This window comes from Uloborus diversus, chromosome 1 (assembly GCF_026930045.1).
Source record: "Uloborus diversus isolate 005 chromosome 1, Udiv.v.3.1, whole genome shotgun sequence".
Classification (NCBI taxonomy): domain Eukaryota; kingdom Metazoa; phylum Arthropoda; class Arachnida; order Araneae; family Uloboridae; genus Uloborus; species Uloborus diversus.
The window spans coordinates 209609082-209630160 of NC_072731.1; the positions used below are offsets into that span (position 1 = coordinate 209609082).

General features: G+C 32.9%; 1 protein-coding gene across 1 annotated transcript in view; it reads right to left on the reverse strand.

Annotated features, from left to right (window-relative positions):
- LOC129224651 (diuretic hormone class 2-like) overlaps nucleotides 1–21079 on the reverse strand; it is a 114866-nt gene that overhangs the window by 23033 nt on the left and 70754 nt on the right. The window contains exon 2 of the mRNA XM_054859147.1: nucleotides 4445–4550. Within this exon, the coding sequence (XP_054715122.1) occupies nucleotides 4445–4536 (92 nt within the window). The 5' untranslated portion in view covers nucleotides 4537–4550. The remainder of the gene's footprint in view (nucleotides 1–4444; nucleotides 4551–21079) is intronic.

The window sequence follows — 21079 nt, forward strand, 5'->3', positions numbered from 1 at the left end:
AATTTATATAACTTCCGAAGTTTTGCAAATTTAGAACCAAAAGAAGCAGATTTGGATTATACATACACAATAATTTGTTTTAAATTATGTACTTATATTTTTCATTATAATTATCCTTTTTAGCCTACTTTCCCAGTAAAAATCAGAAAAAAGAAAAGAAAAAAGCATGAAAGAAGACTTAATGCATCTTAAAAATATCGCGAAAAACAAAAAAAAAAAAAAAAAAAAAAAAAAGTCAAAAATAAATAAAATAATTAAATAAATATCGAAAAATTAAAAATTGGAAAGTAGGGTATTGAGATGGGAAAAAATGTCTGTCGGTCTGTCTGTCTGTCCCCCCTAATAACTTTTGAATAAATAGCCCGATTCGAACAAACTTTTTTTTGTTCGAAAGATCTCAGCGAGGACACCTCATTCCCATATTTCACTTTTTGATTTGAACTATTTTTTGTTCAATTTTGAACAGTTAAAAAAAACTTAACATTAGCGCCTACGGGGAAAATCAAGGTAATTCCGAACTGTGGGGTGAATTTGCTTCAAACAAACTTCGTAGGAAAAAGCTTTTGATGGAAAAATTTGTATATAAAATATCTTTTTGATTTAAAAAATTTTCTTCGGAACTTCTTGTTTGCAAGCTAGAAGGTGTCTAGAATCAAGACACCTTCTAGCTTGCAAACAAGATCTAGATAGAGTCTAGTCAACTTGCCGAAAAAGATTTTTTCGGCAAGTTGATTGATAAATGACTATATATCACTCTTTGAGGTAAATGAATATAATATCAGTCACATAGTTCTGGATCTTTTTATTTCTGGCACACTCTTAAAAATTTTGTCACGGAAGTCTGAGCACATTGGCACATCTAACAGAAATTGAAAATATTCTTCTCGGGTCGACAACGATATTCAATTTACGATAACAACTATGTAGAATGGATCGAACAGCACAAAAGCAATTGCGGGATCGATCTGCGGATACTAAGCCGAGGACAGTTTTAGTGTTTATAGATATCTTAGCTCCTTTGAAAACTCACTCATAAAATGTGCTTTGAATTGAAAGAGAATTCCTTCCATTTAAGTTCAGTATTTCTCTCTCAAATGCCGTCCTAGTTTCATTTTATTTCAAATACCAAATTTAATAACTATCGGGAGAAAAATATCAGAAACGTGATCTGTTTAGGCAATTGTGTTCGTTTCCTAAATCCGTTGAATTCTATTGTCGAGAATTTGCAAACACATCGGGAATATTATACTGTTCAGCGGATTCCGATGGATTTTTCAAAAAGTTCTCACTGAATCGTCAATGTCGAAATCGGAGGAAGTACTCTTTGTGAAGCAAAATAGACATTTTTTCACTGCGCATGCGCGAAAGACAACAATTTATAACTTTTATAATCTAAAACTCAACAAGATCCCTCAACAATGATTAAATTCCAGTTGAATATATTGGAAATTCAGAAAGTTACCAGCCATCTAAAGATCCGAATCTGAATAACTCATGGATAGGCAACGAGTTGTGAGGGATCGCTCGCAAATAACCTTTTTTAATCATGAATCACATTAAACGATTGTAAGAAAATGTTGCAAACTTGCGAAAGACACCTCACGATTCGTCGCCTATCCATGAATTATTGAAATTCGGCTCATTAGATTGTTGATAACTTCCTGAATTTTAAAGATATTGAACTGAAATATTATTATAGTTAAGGAATTAATTCGGGTTTTAGGTTATGAAAGTTATAAATTGCTACCTTTCGTGTATGCGCAGGAAAAAATAATTTCTTTAAATGTCCATATTTTATCAAATTTTCCGCATTTTGACATCAAATTTTAGAATTATACTTCTTTTGTATGCTGTCCAGTTTTCTGAAAGTTTTGTAAGAGTTGATATAAAACTTTGCATGTCATTATCCAAAAAACTTCAAATACAATTCGTAGTTTGAAAAAAAAAATGCTTACATCTTCGTGAATATCACTGATACTTTCTCGAAAGTATGTAAACTAATTCTACATAGTAATGTAACTAATTTTTTTAATTTACAGCTTATTTTAAGCTATTTAGGATTAATGACGATAAAAAAATTGTTTTCCTCAATTTGTTACCGATCCCCTAAACGCAAGGGAGATATACATTTTATTGGAAAAAGACATCTAGAGCATAACTTTTATGTGACAAAAGTTACAAAACAATTGGACTCTTATTTCTTGAGAAATCCTTAAAAATGTGAATTTTTGAAAGTGTCTTAACACTTTTGGTCATATAGTGCATGTGTAGAAAAGATGAAATGATAAAATATTCCACATATTAACCAGCGCACAAATACAGCTAAAAAATGAAATGTAAAACAAATATGAAATATTGCAATGGAGGTTTCACTATAGGCATTTACAAATGTAAGTGTAAACAAAACTAATTCAAGAAACAATAACTGTTTAAGCTTTAATGTAACTTTAATTTTAATTGTAGGTGGCACTGTTGGGTAACATATATACAGTGGCGGCGCGAGAGCAAAAGCAGACGTCGGCGACGCAGTTTTGCGAGGCCCTTTTAATCATAAAATATTCTCAGACAAATAATTGAATTCATGGAATTAATTTTTGTACTAACTATTGGCACTTAGGGTTCCTAATTCACTTAATTGCTAGGACGAAAACATTTTGTGATTAGTAGTGCAGTCTGAAAGAAGTTTTTTTGGTGGCGGGGGGAGGAGGCGGCACATTGACGGGGGGAAAAATTACCTGATAAAAAGGGGGTTCCGGGGGTTCTCCCCCGGAAAAATTTTGAAATTTATAGTTTAAAAACGCCATTTTAGGCTTTCTTTGCTGACGTTAAGGGAAAAAAGGTACAGGGTGTCTCGGTGGAAATTTCTAGAAAATGAAGCATTAAAAAACACAATTATAGGCCATATTTATTGACCTTAGGGTCAGAGACTGTCCCAGATCGATTCTTTAAAAAAAAAAAAAAGATCAAAACCAATCATTTGCAAATTCTCTAAATTGAAGTTTAAAAAACGGAATTTTAGACAAACTTAGAAGATTTTACGGGAAGGAAAGGAACTCTTCCCTCGAAAATTTTTGAAAATTATGGTACTAAAAACTTTAGCAATATTTTACATTCAGGAGCCATTCCACTTAAACTTTTTGTTAATGTAGTTTAAAAAGCCTAATTGCTTGTGATATAAAAGAAAGACGGTATGGGGACCCTTGCCCGAATATTTTCTGAAATTCAAGCCTCAAAAATGCGATTGTAAGGCCATTTTTTGTAATATTAGGCTCGGTAATTTTTGAAATTCAAACTAAAAAAACACAATTTTAAGCGATTTTCGATGTTGTTGAGTATTTGGTGGCTTTAGGCTGGAAATATCGCGAAATTAAGATCTGGAAACAAAATTTCAGTAGTTGCTCCATAATGCTTTCGATGTGTGCGTTTGTATGTGTGTGGAGGGGGGGGGAGTTCAGAGGAGCAGTATTTTGAATATTTTCTTACTTTTAGATGAATTTAGGAAACAAAAGAAAAAAGAAGGGAACTGAAAAGAAGAGCAAAAAGAAGGGGGTGGGGAGGAATAGAGTTAACTGATCAATAAGCTGCTGCCATTGAATATTTTTAACTCAGGCCCCGACAGAATTGGGTCAAATATTTGATAAGTCTGGGCTCTGTGCACTCTCCCCTGCACACACTATTTTGTTTACTTTTGCGTCTGTTGCATTTAATAAGAACTTCAATCAAAAACATGGAAATATCTTAAAACTTCTTAGAATTTACTTCTGAGAATTTTGCGAGGCCCTATCTGCGCGAGGCCGTCGGCAGCTGCCGACGTCGCCGACGCCTAGCGCCGCCACTGCATATATAGTTGCTTGTCTGTTTAATTTGTTTTCTTGTTATTTTGTTTCTTCTGAGTTCTTGTGCTTGCTTTTAGTTCAGTTAGTCTTGTTTTGAACTTTATCTCATGAATCTTGAAATCTTGAATTAATTTAATGAACTTTAATTTCGTTAGTATTATTTACAAAAGTTTTAGTTATAGTTGCTTTTAATATTTTAAGTAAAATAAAAGAAGTTTTTATGAATTTTTTTAGTTGTGGACTGAATCTGCAAATTTCTGAAAATAGCACATGTAGTTACGATACAATAACAATTGAAACAACATGAAACAATGAATAAGAAATAATGGGTAGTGAACTGCTTCTCATCAGAGCACTTTACTGAGTACACTAGCACAAACTCCCCTGCACCCCATGGTCAGTCTTTGTTGCTTTTCGGCATGGTGGGTTTACTCGACGGGAATTATATTTTGAGGTTTCAGTAAATTAATACGTTATACAGATCGTTTGAATTTATGAATTCTAATATTTGAGCTGAAACTAAAATTGAAGCTATGACAGTACAATGCTTACAGAACTAAGCAAATGAATAGTCTGCTGACTCTTTGAAGAAAAATAAAGAACGTTACCTGGACTGCAACTGGGCATCAAGGGCTGAGACGAAACAGACTGCAAAGGCCAGGATGACGATGGAGACTCGGAAAGTTAGCACGCTGTCCATTCTTTTACGAGAAACTGCAAGACACAAAAATTCACCGTGTTACATGCAATATATTGATAGCCCGGTTATGACATCCAGAGACTGCAGTTTCGTCCTTGATATGGACACATCAGTGTGGAATAGTCAATAACCGAGCTGGAGGCGCATGTTTTTTCATTGAAGATGAGGATACCAACAAACGGGTGGCTAAAATTAATTGTTGTATACAGATTAAACGTCTACTTTAGTTTGCCTACTATCATCTCTCTGCTCGTTTTCATATGTCCTCCATTTTTGGTGCTTCGGCAAAAACCCTCATACTCTAACTTCTGTTATCTGAATCCTTCCATATCCGGATGTAATGAGAATAAATCATAATGACCCACTTGATGCTATTTCGCATTGTTCATTTCAGAAGATAACTATAAGATTTGTAGTTTGACCGTATTTAGATATAAACATACTGTAACAAACTGTTTTATTGCATTTATGGTCATTTTTGAAAAGTAATTATTACTGAATGAAAAATTGACGTTTCACTTTCTGACTTGTATGATATCAATTGAACCAATTTATTGTTTATAATTCCACCAACAAGATATAAGGCATTGCAATTATTTCGAAAATGTATACGTATTGTAAATACAGTGGCAGATTTGCTGCAGTCTCCCGAGATCCGTTTCAAGTACACTTTTCGATCCGGAATTTTTGATTCATCAAAGGGTGGTTACACATCTTTGGTCACACTATGGTTTTTAATATTCTACGGCGATTCAAAATTTTATTTTTCCACCATATATTTCTCCCTTTTGTACTGCAAAATTTATTTTATAGATTTTTTTTTTCTTTTAAAAGTTTTTCTGCCAATTCAGTTTTTGTGACCAGTGGCGTAGCGAGAAAAAATCTTTGGATGGGGGTTAATTTTTTTCTGAAGTTTCAAGTAAAGCTATGCTTTCGAGTTTATACACACACACACACACACACACACACACATATATATATATATATATATATATATATATATATATATATATACATACATACATACATATATTTTTTGGGGGGTCATGGGGGGGAGTTCTAACCCCCCTATCTCCCCCATGGCTACGCCACTGATTGTGACAGCTCAGTAAGACATATTACGACAGATTTGCTAAGATTTCTGTAAGCGTCCTTCGTCTTGAAGAAATTTAGATTTTACCATCAGCAATAAACAGTTAAAATCTATGCAGCTCCAAATTCATAGTAATCAATCCCAAGATAACAGTTCGGATACTATGAGCGAGGGATTTCAGTTTACTCGAAGAAGAATTTAAATTTTTTCACTCTTTAAAAATAGCGAAAAAATCCGACTCTTTGAAAATAGACGTCTGCATTGACTCAGCATGAAAACATTTTATGATGCCGCAATGTTGAATAAAGACAAAAAAATCTTTCATTTTGCGGCCTTACGAAAATAAAAGGGTTAAAAGATATAACTTCATAGATATTTGAACACATATTAGACGACTACTTCTCCATCCAGATCTCCGAGTCGAAAGCAAACATTGATATTTTTCTCGCGATTATTAAACTACATAAGAAGTCATACTCGTGTTTAGATTGCTGATTTTAGTAATGTTAGTAGTATAATTTCAGAGATCCCACATGTGTGATATAATTATACAGTTTAACTTCCTTAGTACGACCACGTTTAATACGAAATCACTGTTAAAACGAACATTATTTTCGTTAAGGTTATTTTACTATTTAATTGCACAAAAAATTTTCACGCATAATACGTACATTAAAAAAATATTTTGGCACCGAAAAATTGATAAAGTGCATCGCTTAAAAGGCGCTTCTTCCTGTTTGTTAATTAATTTTTACGCACCAATTTTATTAGATGAGCGAGGGTTTATTTTTGGTTTTTAGATATCAGCTTAAAACGTTAAAAAGGTATGTTCAACATAATTTTCAGTCTTAGCTAGTTTAGAGAATAATGATTCGATACTAAAAAGTCGCTGTTGGTATACGGAAAAGCAAGTTCTGGATGAAACTTCCAGTTTTTTTCCACAGCATCTACTTTGTAATTTCGAGGAGTTAATTTGAAGATGGAGGAGGCTTGACTAAATTTTTTTTCGAAAGAAACTTATAAAAAGAATTGAGAAAGTGTAAAAAGCATTCAATAAATTGATTATAATCTGAATCTGCAAAAAGATGCAGGACTTTTGACGATCTTATTGATATTTGGGTTACAAGAAGGGAAGTTGTTAGTTTAGCACGGTGCCAAAAACCGTAATCGGCAACGCAAACTGATTTTCCTCATCCCAATGAATGGAATCCTTTGAATCTCAACTCGTCGGAAGTCAACTTATCATAGCCAGACTGTAACACTGCTCACGTTTGGTCTATGTGTAGATATTTGTTCGTGAAACAAACGCGCTATACTGGACTGCACAAACAATACTCAAGTACAACGTGCTACACAAAAATGATTGTTTGAAGCGATAACTAGTGGATCGCAAAGAAGTGAAGATGATAAATATTAAAAAGGTCATGATAATTGTCATTATAAGTGGTGCAAAATGAAATGATTTCTATTAACTTTTTTCTAGCTTGAAGCGGTTGGTTTTGTGACAAAAATGAAAGTTTAGTTTTACTACATGTCTGCGTCCGCTGACGTCATGAGCATTTTAACACACACACACACACACACACACACACACAATCCTCGAGCTCTCTTCTTCCTATCGAAAGAACTAGAGCAATATCAGTGTTTAGGGTTTCTAGAAAGAACGAACGAAGAGCTACTCGCCGTGCGAAATTGGGAGCGAGTGCCGCCTAACAGCATTCTGCCCTTCTAATGCAATTTCGCGTTTTGACTCAAAAGCACTCGCGTTTTTTTCCTTCTCAGACGTCACTTCTAGACGTCTTCGTTTACAGCTTTCCGGGCTTTTAAAATGGTCTTCGCTACTGTGCGTGTGAAGCGCCAAATTTCATAGGGGCACTTTTCTTTGCTTTTTTTCCTTTCTTTTTAGCTCAGTTTAATGATGTTAATTCTGGATGCATTGCAAATTTCCTGTCTGGATTATTTATCTTCGCTTCCGGGTTAAGCTATGAGAATCTCTCTTAAATTCGAATTTGACGTATGGGGTGGTGTAAAATATATGAATAGGTTGTAATGGGATGTAAAACAAAAACTATTCAACTTACAGAAATTATGTTTATATTATTCAATACAATAGACACTCTAGTTTTTTACATTAAGTTTTAAAGATGACATCAGTAAGATGGCGGCTGTCAGCAACGATGCATTTTTGGGAAATCAGCAAACATGCATTTTTGGGAAAGTTCTGACAGCAAACCCAAGATGCTCTCCCGCCAAACCATAGTTGCCAATGAAAATAGATACTCCCACTGCTACAACGAGGCCCCTCCTTTCTTTCCACCACCACCACCTCTGGACGAGCGCTGCCCATCGAAACGATTTATACCTTTCTCTCCACCCTGTACATTACATTCCTATGCAATCAGTGTAGGGCAGCGGTTTCCAACCGGTGGTTCGCGAACCCCTGGGGGTTTGCGAAAAAAATATTGTAATGTCGGAGTTTTAACATGCCTGTTTCTGATGAAGTTTCATATTCAAGTGGTTTTAGGAAAATTTCGCTCATTTTTTTATTCATTTGTCTCTCGCACATTCGATACTCTTAACAAGAAAATATTTGCATACTTCCTGACATATTTTATTTTTAAATATTTTACTCTGTCATTGCAAAGTTCCGGTTCTAACGCTTCCATTACAGTGATAGCCCTGAAGCCATGCTGAAAAAGCTCCTACTTATGAGTACAGTGTCCTCAGATGAAGAATTTGAAAGCTTTCGTTTCCTCAGAAGCTTTTGATCGGAAAGATTGGTTAAACTTTATGAAAACATTACATGGAGCATATACGAGCATCTAAAATATTTTGACGTTTAGTTTCTTTACCATTTGAGTCCGACGAGAGCTATCGCTCTTCTCTTGTGTTGAGTCAAAAATGCATAGAAGTGAGATCACGCTGTTTGTAGCTATGATTTTCACACAACAAACATTGACTACAATTCACTTCGAGCTTTACTGTCGGAAAAGGTAAAGAATGGCTAGCAATCCAAGAATACCACAGGAAGTATGATAAATTAATTACTATAGAAACTTTTCGTGGGTGAAAGTTTGGCAGTGTGTGGTTTACGCAGTAAAAACAAATCAACGGAATTTAACCATGAAACTTAATTTGCGCTATATGTAAATAAGGAATTTATGAAATTTGTGTAGAAAATTTCTCTCGTTAAAAATTACATAGTGTGTAAAAATTGAAGTAAATGCGTATATTGAAAATAGATTCTTCCATGATTTTTCAATATGCGCATTTTACTCCGCACTTATTGCATAATTACAAGAAAATTCTTCAGCAATCAAACGATTAATGTATGCAGTATATCTTTATCAAACAGCTAGGCTCGTAGTCCATTTCAAGGAGACTTAAACCTAGAGATCTTTCTCATTTTACTGTAAGAAATAAAGTTCATTAACTAATCTAAGAGTTCCCTGAAAGGTATTTTAAAGATCATTCTTTAATTAACTTCTGATTTAGTGATTAGAGATAAATGTACTCTAGTGTCAAAAAATTTCAGCCTAACTTTTTTTTTGAGCCTCTTTGTTCCACAAATATATCATTTTCCAAATTATTTCAAAGTTGATTGAAGCTCAACACAGAATAATCACTGTGTTTATTTTTTGGTGAATTTGTTTTGTATTCATTTTTAATGATCACTTTAGTTCGTAGCAATATTTGTAATTCTATACTTTGCAATTGGGTTTTGTTAGTATAAACTACAGAGCAGCATCAAAAAAAAAAAAAAAAAAAAAAAAAAAAAATCCCAAATTTTATTGTCTATGCGTGTGTCTACGTACGCTTTTTTTTTTTTTTTGCTTGTCACTTATTACTTAGTACCCAAGGGATTCGTCAACTTCTTTCGGAGTTTGGAAGGGGTTCGCAAGGGGGAAAAGGTTGGGAACCGCTGCAGTAGGGGAAAGTTGGGAGGAATGATACAGCTGTCATAAAAGCATCTACATTTACTGTACAAGCTGGAAATAGTTTTTCACATTTTATTTCAGCATAAATTCAGTTGTCCGATTCCTCCCAGCTCTCCACATATTGATATCTAAGAAATTTCTCGTTCATAGACGAGAAATAATGTGCTAAGTAAATAAAGGTGTAAAACGATCGCAAGAGTCGATGTTCGGAGAAGCGAAAAATACGGACCTAAAGACGAAGGTTTAAGACTTAAAAACAAACTATAAAAGAAGGACTAAAGACTAAATATGTATATAGGTATATATATATATATATTGAGTTTGTAAACTGCGACTATTACTTGGGTGTCATTCGGACGATAAACTACTATCGCATTTATACTGCACTCTAAAATGATAATTTACTGATCATACGATGTTCCAAGGCGGTTAATGACAAACTGCAAGGTGCAGATATTTTACGACTTTGAACAAAAAACTCTGGAGAGAAAATGCTTTGAAATGCTGAACAACGACAGCACAATTAAGTCTCGGGGCGGTACAACGTGCTACATAAAAACGAATAAGGGTGTCCTAAAATTAACGCAAGATTTGAATTTCTGCCATTATTGGCAGTAAGTTGTTGGCAACTGAGGAAACTTCGCGGCACTCATTGCCTCTCCCTGCGGCACTCGCTTTAGGGACCCCTGTTGCTGACCCTTTTAGTGATCTAAGTGTCTTCTCCTCAACAATGAAAATCGATGCTTTTAACGAATCCTTTGCTCTTTAAAATGTATAAATTTGAGTATCCTTTCACATGAACGAAAAAAAAAGAGATAAAAACTGAAGTCAAATTTGTAAAAATGGATTAATACATCATTCAAAATTGGGAAGGGGACAAACCTGGGATTTAAAAAAAACTGTTTCTAATTACCATCCACTTCGTCGTAGCGTGATTCCATTTTCTAGAGGAAGACGTCGCGCTTATTCGAAATACCAAAAGCTCAGATTCTAATTAAGGTAGGAGTATCTTTCTCTATTCCCGTGCGGCATCCGAAAATTCCATTTCAAGCTCTAGCGATGAATTTCCAACAAACTCTGATCGTAATCGGATTATTGGTGCTTGTTTTCGTGGTCTGGTTTGTTCGGAAGATAGTTTGTTTCAATATTTGAAAGAGCATTTCAGTTAAATGTTCTCCCTTTTTTCCAATTTATATTTAATTTTGAAAATTTTTCATCCCAGTTTCTGTGATCTTATTCGTAAAAACTAGTGGGTAGATTTATTTCTTAGCATTTATGTTGGTACTGAGCATGTATTCTGTGTTATCGTTGAATTTTGAAAATAATTGCAATATGTCGTATTCTATATAAGTTTATACGAGTTTTGAAATATATTTGATAGAATTATGTATCGCAAATGAATTTAAAAATTTTAATAACATCAATTTGTTTTCAGTTCCCATGAGTAATAATTCTCAGATTCCGAAACAGAGTTCGGGGAATATTTTCAAAACTGATAATTATTTTCAAACTGTCCTATACCAGTTTCTCTAAGAATTTTTAATTTATTTGTCATTATATAATTCTGTCTCTAAAATTTTAGCTTTATTTTATTTGTTACAACGGTATATCCATATTTGTCTCCCGAAAACACTCTTATCATAAATTTATCTTTCCGTGATTATCCATGATTTAACTCTCTCTGTCAAGTAAATATTAAATTATTCCATTTATTCTTATTGCTATAAAAACTTAATTTTGCCATATGTTTTGATGCCAAAATATTTTTAGTTCATTATTTTCTGGAAATATTGATTTCATTCTTTTATCTGCATCATTTTTAAAAGGAAAAGAAAAAAACTTATCGAAATTATCTGACCGCTGAGTTTGTTTTTTGAATTAGGGGAACCATTTATGCTTTAGCAGTACTAAAATTAGAAAGAAAAAAAATTATTATGCGAAAAGAAATATAAACTGATGTCATTTAAGCGTTTAAATCAAACTATCCAACTTCTATTGTATTTTCCTGGTTTCTTTTAATTTTTTTTTATCTTTTCTTTTTTCTGTGCATTCGGAAGGACTTGTAAACTCCTATAATTTTTACTGCTTCCCAGCAAACATCATAGTAGTGTCAACAAAATAAACAGTGATAGAACAAGCAATGTAAGGAAGAGCAATATTTAATTCGCATTTTACTAACATGTAAGGTAGACCGGGGCATATATTTACGCGGATTTTTTTCAGTGAATTGTCTAATTTTGATGTTTTAACTTAGGTCATTTTAGACATGGCGATTTTATGAAGCAGTTAATGGAGTCAAAATTGGTATTGTTGCTTAGTTTGTGTTTTTAACCGTTAAAAAATTGTTTTTGAGTCCAAGTCGGTTGCGTAAACTTGCCCTGGACACGGGGCACGTTTACGCATAATTATTTTGACACCTAACATGGTTCTGTTAGTGCTTCGAACATAACGTCTTACCATCGTTAAAATAAAGCAAATTTATTACAGACTCAATAATGCATAAAGTAAAAGCTGAATGGGCATGAAGACAGCACTACATGATTGTAACCTGTAAGATACGAATCTGTAACTCAATTAAAAAAATAAATGGTGATTTTCAAAACTAAAGAACCTGAAAATACTAAAACGGTTTGAGACGGTTCAGAGCGAAAAAAAAACGTCAGGGCACGTTTGGAAGTAAGACACCGTGAGAACGTGCGCAAAGGTGCTCCGAACCGACGTCAACGCGTAAACTTGCCCCGTCGCCAAGTTGGGTTTATTTTTAACGTTAAAAAAAAAAAAAAAAAAAGCATTTCAGTTCATACAAGTACAATTCTCAAAAAAGGATAAAATCTTGAAAATTTTCATGCATTTGTTATTTCTTAACTAAGTATTATTTATTCGCAATAAGCTTCAAAACGTTCAACCCAAAATTTACTCAACTTGGTAAAACACAGATTATTATTTCTGTATGCTAGACCGAAACTCGACTGATGCTCAAAAACTTATGCGAACATGTGCTAGAGAGCAGCATCAATATGTTATGACTGTTGGCTCTCCATTTATAATTCGTTTTGAGAAAAGGGCACTGCGTAAACGTGCCCCGGTCTACCTTACTCTCAATAATGTGGTTGATAGCAAGCGTAAAGGGCAATATTTAATTCGTTTCTGAATTATCATAACCTTTAAACGCGGTAAACATCAAGAGTAAACATGCAGCACGCCACTGGAGAGGGCGGCAAAGTTCATCACTTGTGACGTCATAAAGACCGCGCCTTGCTTGAAAAATCGGACATTAAAAAAATGAATTTAAAATTAAGCGTTTTGAAAATAAAAGATTTTCTCGCTCCATGTTATTTTTTTTTCCTCACTCTATCAACTTCAGGGACTAAAGGTATCTCTCTAAAATTCTCTGTAACCGATTGCTTTTCCTTAGGCTCAGTTTAGTTGTCGTAGCACAGGTTTTAAATTTCTTTCTCACCTCTTGAGGAACACAAAAGCATCTTTTTTTTCAGTCTTATTTTTTCGAGTGGGTTTAAACATGAAAGTAAGCTAGAATTCGGTGCAAAATAAGACCTTTTTTTTTCATATTCTTTTTCATTTACTTTTTCAGAGCAATGTTTTGTTTTTCAACGAAGAAAGAAATTGAAATAAAGGTAAAAATTTTAACAAAAAAAAATTCATGTTTGAAAGTTTTGTGAACCTCTAACGAGGATCTTTTCTTTTACATTATTCACCGCAAAGAACTTTTTTTTTGTGTTTTTTGTGGCGTTCGCTTTTTTTTTTTTTTTAAAGCACTCCACAATGTTCAGGAAAGAGAGCCAGACATTCTGTTTTGACTCTTACTATGCATAGCATAATTAAGTTTTAGTTCATTTTCCTTATCGTTTTTCACTATGCTTTACACCCATGTAATGGCACAAATATTACAGAATATCGAACTGGGATAATATTTTTCTGTTTTGTCGAAATCGCTTGATGGTCACAAATGTTTATTTAAATTTGTAGGGGTTTTGTGGAATTTATATGTTAGAACTGTTCCAGAATTTCATCTCTTATTAATAAACTAGAAAGTCGCCCGTCAAGGTATGACGGGTGAAAATTGCTTCTACTCTTCAACATTTGCTACTGTTTGGTGATATTTTAATATTTGAAATTGTAACCCTAACTCCAGTGGATTAGCCCTAAACTCCAGTGGGTAGCGCTCATTTTTTCGTTTCTTCAATCCCCTGAAATGAGTCTTACGAGTAAAACAGTTAAGTGACCGATCGAGTTCAGCCTTGTCACAATAAAGCTTTTCCCTGCATGTTAAACATTACCAATTTTTTTTTTTTCTTCAAATTATCATGTCGTGGAGCGAGTTTCATTGTTGAAGCACGCAGATTACTTGATCATCGGCTATTATTTATATGAAGATATTATAACTGGACTGTTTTCCAGCATTCTTTTAATCCTGTTGAATTTTAAATGCGATGCATATCAAGATTTTTCTTTCTCGATATTGGCTTAAATTCAGTCAAAATTGACTGACCTAAAATATAATCAAATTGTCCGCCTTTTCGTATATTTTACAGTTTAATTTGATTTTTCAGTAATTAATTTTAGTAATATTATATTTGATGACTTAAACTTTTACTACAGTTTATGTTTCAGCATTTGATACATAACTGGACAAATAGCCTTATACACTCTGGAAAATTACTTGAAAGTTAACTATGAAACATAAATGTCAAACAATAGGTACTTTAATGTAATTAGTAATAAAAAGTATAAATACAAATTTTTCTACTAATATTTTTCTCCGCCCCCCCCCCTTTTTTAAGCTTAACCACGGAATTTTCAATTTCTTTCAGTTTCTGAAAGAACGAATGGAACCACAAGAATTTAAAAATTACTAACTTAATTGCTTTAAAGAAATTATTTTTAGCGTTTACGCTGCCTTCGTTTATTTTTTACGTTTCTAAAACTGTTCATTAATTTAACAAAATCATAGAATTTTCCATAACACAATAATAATATGATTACCAGATTCAGAAACAAAGCTTGCTAAAAATGATTTTCACGGTAAAAAATAAAACTCAGCACTTTCTTAAAAAAAAAAAAAAAAAAAAAAAACCGCTTTTTTTACAATTGGGTAATATAAAGTAGGGAATGTAATCGATTCACAATATATATATATATATATATATATATATATATATATATATATATATATATATATATATATATATATATATATATATATATATCTATATCTATATCTATATATATATATATATATATATATATATATATATATATATATATATATATATAAATGCAATTTAGAATCGGCCTTTTTAAACAACTCGAGTACTAATCGTGTAAAAACATAAAATGTGCTTAGATAAAATGTACTTAAATCAACCGTGTGCAATATTGACGCTGAATGTATCCTCTTTTTTAAGAAATTATCATTATAGGTATAGTGCTACAAATTCACACTATAAATAATTGAGGAATCAGTTAAAACTAAACTAAATCATTTAAAATTTCTCTCTTCTTGGGGAAAAAACTCTACTTTAAACTACTGTTTTAAAAATACATCAAAATCTAAGGGAAAGATATCGAAGAATACGTAAAATATGTTTAGATTATTCTTGGAAATTGCAGGATACGTTAAATTTTATCACGTGGTTAATGAATTGCATTGCAATGGACTTTATTTAATGAAAATAAATCTGAATCATCGTATGAATCTAATATTTGCCGACAAATGGTAGAAACATGTTGCCTTTATTTATGTAACAATAAATTATTTGAATATCTCTCGCTTTTGAGAGCAGAAACTATTCACTTCCAAAAATTTATACAATCGATGCTTCAGAAGAAACTGAATGAAGATTGAGCAAAATGCATATTTCTTACCTAATTAAATGTCTATCAAATAGTGATAGGTTAAATTAACGTAGCAGCTCTGATGCCAGTTCACAAAAAGCAAAACAAATGCAACTATTCGTGCGAAGTTTACGAACAGGTCTGTAATTGATAAATAAATCGAACCAAGAAGAATTTTCTTGCTTGTATAAATTTATGCATGTGTATTACGAATGACAATTGTATTTATGCAGATCTATAAATTCCTTCTCAGAATGCCATTACTAAAGCATCTGGAGTCAAACCTTCAAGGAAGCGAAGGAAACGCAACACTAGTTTCACGAGAAATAACGCTGCTTTTGTTACGGAACTAAATTGAATGCTGCTAGGATCAACTCTTTTACATAATCTTTAGAGAATCTTTCAAGGGAATGAGATTATTTCACGATTTATACAGTATTTTGGAAATCTCATCAAACCGGAGGGATTTTGCGAAAACAGTTGATTAAGAAAGGGAAACCGAAAATAAACGTTTACAACATTTTAAAAAAAAAGCAGCATTAAATGAAATATATATATATATATATATATATATATATATATATATATATATATATATATATATATATATATATATATATATATATATATATATATATAACAGCTGCATTTCCCGGTGTTGCACGGTCTACCTCAAAAATAAAAGTTGTGGTCAAGAGAGGCAGTGCTCAACATTCTGGCAAAAAAAAAAAGAAAAAAAAAAGGGTGCAACATTTAACGCCAATTTTATGACTCAAAATTTAAATTTCTCTTTGGATTTTTTTTTTTTAAAATCTCAAAACTTCATTAATCTTTATATATTAACCATCATCACGAGCGATTTTTATACTTTAACAGCAGCTTGTATTAATGATTTAAGTTCAGAGAATTTCAAAAAAGTACTTGAAAACATTTTTTCCACAAATAACTATGATTACGAACAGACAATATTTTACTAAACGAGATAACTTCTACTTTTTTTTTTTGAGCAATCACGAATTGCATATTGTTTTTTACTTGACCGTTGATTGACGTCCGCCTTTTGATTTTATTTTTCTGTGCTTATAATACCGGCGTCCATGTGCCTCAGAATCGAATTATTTATAAACGACCTTCTTGACTTTACACAATTCTTTTTACGCGAAAACAGTATCCAGCATTCAGTCCCAGTCTTTCATTCGAATTTTGCGCCTTAAATTCAATTCATGGTTGCGATAAAAGCCATTAGTAGAAACCAGAAACTCAACGAGTAGGGTCCTATCACAATTCGCGATTACGAAGAACATAATTTGAATTCAAGAGCACAAAATTCAAAATATTTTTTTTCTCTTTGTTTTGATTTTTTTCATACTCTGAATTCAACTCAGAATAAGAAATTCAACTTTATTTACTTTCAATTCTGTGACCAGAAACTGCTGACGCTACTTTAAAAATGAAGATACGCCTTGTTTCATTTAGGATATGAAATCAGCTTAAAATGAGAAATTAGGCGGTGTTTTAATTATCCCTCGAGCTTCGAGTAGAATTCCCGCTGTGCAGCTTTTTAAAGGCTTTAACATGCTGCAAAAATCGAAAAAATATGCCTTTTTTCCGAAGAAATACTCGCAAATTTATTATTTTCTTTAAAACTGGAATTAAAAACTTGGAGTACTTTTTTTTCTCGATGAAAGGTACCCTATGTTCCATTCTGCAACTCTGACAACGTGTATACAAAATTTCATGATGATCGTTTGAGTAGTTAAGGCGTGAAAACATTACAAACTCACGTTCGCATTTAATTAAATTAAAAGTATTTGCCATGATCAGAAAACGTGTCTCTAGACGAGAATTAACTAAATACCTCAATTAAATAAGCGAAGATGGGTATTTTTCTATGTACCCTCCGCTTACTCCGTAAGCGAACTTTCCTCCACCGGACCCTGTCAATTATTTTAGCAGTTATCTATAATAAGATTAGAGGAGGGCCGCGTGAGTTTTTTTTTTTTTCTTTTTTGAGAATGGGAACGTTTGTGCATTTAGTATCTTCGTGTATAATAGAATTTCTCCAACTGCGGTCTTTTTTACTTTAAATAACTTCTTGTGCATTATGTTTATACATTTTTTTTTTCATTTTCTTTAATATTTTTTAGTGTGTCGTTCTGGAGAATTTTTTCATGTGTCCTTTCATAAACTCTTGAAGTTTTTTGTTTGTTATGAGAGGTCACGAATCTTTTATCGGAGTGAACAGCATAAGCACGAATTCGTTAATTAGAGCCGTAAGAGGTCCGTTATGAAAGATTGGTCGTGCGTGAGTGTCGCCAAACTATTTCGCGGTAAAAAGCTTTTTGTTTTTGGAGTCCTTTGCCCGTGAGGCGATTTGAGGGATAATTATTATGTTTCATTAGGCGAAGCGTTAACAAATGCGGTGGAAATGGACTCTTTTTCTTTGGTTTTTGCGAATCAAAGGAATATTTTGTTTGATTCTTTACGTTAATTTAATCGCTGATAAAAGGAAGTCTGTTCGATTTCTTGAGCAGAAATCTTGATTGCAATTATAAAGTTCATTTTCCTTTGTCATATTGTGAAGTGAACTTTTGTAAGAGCGTGGAAAATACTTTCCAAAACGTTTGCGCCAAATTAATGGAGCCGTATTTCGTCGTTTTACCTCTTCTGACGTTGGAATCATACAATATTTAGGGTTAAGATTAGGTTACCATATGTGAAATTAAAACAAGAAATACAAATACAAATGAGACGACCAGCAACAGGCTCTTGGCCCAGCTAGACTGGTCCTAGTCAATTTATTATTCTTTATTATTCTCCAATGAAGATCAATGGCCCTCTTAAAGCTATCCATCCTCTTGCTCATTACCACCTTTACCGGTAAGCTGTTCCAAGTGCCCAAAAACCCTACTAAAGTAGCAGTGTTTCCATATTTCCAGGCTAAAATACATAAATGACGGTTCTCGTTTACTGTAGAAGACGATCGAAAATGCACGTAAGAGCTCAAACCGAACTTTGGTAAAATATGTAGTATAGGGATATTTTCAGGAAAAAATCATGGCACTCTTTCCAAACATGACACACACACAGAGGGTCACCCGTGCTAGTTGAAAAGCTTTTTATACTATGATGTTTAAATATCTTAAACGTTACATTTTTTGGAAAACGTTCTGAGCTAAAAATATTAGCATACATTCAGGAGATAATTTTGTTATCAAGTTTGAACCTTTTAATTACAAGTATTAAACATGAAAATACTAACATCTAATCGCTTGGGCCAACTTGCCCCGCGTAAGCTCTATTTTTGCTGAAATATTACGGATTAAATATAATTTAAGATAAAATGGTGGAAAATTTCACTAATGAAGCATTTATATTTTTATAAATGCATAATTCCACATTTGGTGCCCCCCTCGCTAGATGGGTGACGCCTGAATGCGGAACGCCCCCTTATACCCTCCTGTTGTAATGTTATTGTCTTGTGTTATTTCAATTTGAAATGAGCATAAGAGGTTATTTTTTTTCTGCAAAAATGTCAATGCATTACGTGTCATACATGCATTTTGTAAATTGTGTTTTTGGGGGGTACAAACGTACAATTTTTAACAGATTGGATTTTTTCAAGGCAGCTTTTTTTATTGAATTTTTCCACGTGTTAAATATTTTTAGAGAAGTGACGAAGTTTCCTTTCAAATAAATATTATCCCTAAAATTTATTCTTTCCTTTCATTTGAGTGCTGTGTTTGAAATAAAAGCGGTGAACATCTGTCTGATATTAGAACAACTCAAAAAATCCAAAGAAACCAGCATTAAAATACAGCTTGTGAAGAAGTACGTGCAACCAATTTTCCGACGAAAAGAACAAAAGATTTCTCGTCAAAAAAGAAGACTCCACTTAAAGAAGATCGCTTTTAGTTTCCTTAGATACCCCTTTCCCCCTCTCCTCTCTCTCTTCAGAACGTACAAATGCTCTCAAAGTAGCAGGTAGAGAAACGATAAAAAAGATCTACGCTTTGGATTTTTATAAAATTTCCAGGAAAAGATTTTTTAAAGAAGTTTTACGGGATTTTCTTGAGAGAAACCTTTTTCGCCAACACTGCATTTGAAAAATGTCTGATTGTTATTTTTATTAATTAAGGTTTTGAAATAATTCTAACAGCTTAACCTAACTGAGTCAGGTTGAGCTTCATGGGAATGGCAACAAATGGACGAGACGAACCGAATTTAATAGCTTGGAATCGTAAAGGAAAAAGACAACCTTTTTTTTTGTACTTTAAACTTTGAGTTAAAAATGTGAAAAATCATTTCTGTAAAAAGGTTACCTTTGAAGTTTTAAGCTTTGAAATATTTATAAAATTTGAGCTTTTCGGAAAATTAAAGGCTTGTCAATATAAAGTTTAGAACGTGGAGCTGCTAATTGGTAACTTTTTCGTAATTTAAAAAAAAAGTCAGTTTTACTGAAGTGATTTGAAAATTAAGAAGGTAAAATCTAGTTTTTACTTTCGACATCAAATGTTAAAGACTAATAAATAATACTATATTTAGCGAAATGAGTAGTGAAGATAGTAAGTTGAGTAAACTACGTAATTTGAGACGACATAACTAATTTTAAAAGTTTTTAAAGAGCAAAACGTGGAATTCATGATAACAGTCATTCTTGGATAATGGATAACTTGATGTCATTGTTTAGAAAATGCTAATTAACCAAGCCAACAGTGAATGTCTAAAATTTATCTCTTCATAGAATATGCCGCGCACTAGTTTAAATATGAAAATTAATTTAGTTTTAATGTGTAAACATAAAAAATGTAAATGTCAGATCGGCAGATTTTATGATTCCAGTTGGAATTGCAATCCTACGGGGAGAAGAGGTAGAAGCAAAACTGAACCAAAGGGAGGAATAAGAAAGAAAAATGGTGAAAGTAGGATAAAAAGAGGTGAAAAAGATTGCCATGAATACCATTATTTCCAATAAGAGAAGCGCGAATAGCTGAAAAACTTGTTGAATCTCTTGAGACTGGGATTTTGGCCTTTTTGATGCAAATATGAAGTAAACTGAGTTGGTGGGTGGTGGAAAAGGAAGAGATACAAAATTCATGTCTTATACCATGGAAGATTTATCTGGTTGAGAGGGAATAATCCATTATTTTACACACTTTGATTGAGGGTAGCATTGACTTTCCATTTATGCAGTTAAGTTTCAAGAAAAATGCAACGAGTTGAATTTCGCTGCATCTCATAGTCTATGCACGCTTTTTACGGAGTCCTTTTTTGGATTAAGAAATGAACTTATAGCAAACATTCAATCACAAGAAAGACGAAATTATCAGCAAAGTAAAAATGTCATCACCAATACAAATTTCCTGTACTTGAATTCAGATTTAATTTGGGAAAGAGAAATAGAAATTAGGAGAGAGAAACAGAACTATCTTCTGTCAATGGATTAAGATTTCTTTTAACTGATGGGAAAAAAATCAAACTTTTTCCACATTGCACCTACTTGAAAAAAGTATTTCCAGTAATTTTAATTATTTGTGTTAGTGGCAAAATAAATGTTTTGATTTGTGTTTACAGGCGGCTTCGTCTCATTTTTGCTGGGAGACACATTAGAATGTGATGAATGCTGGACATTGTAGGTTTGCAAAAGCCTTTCATA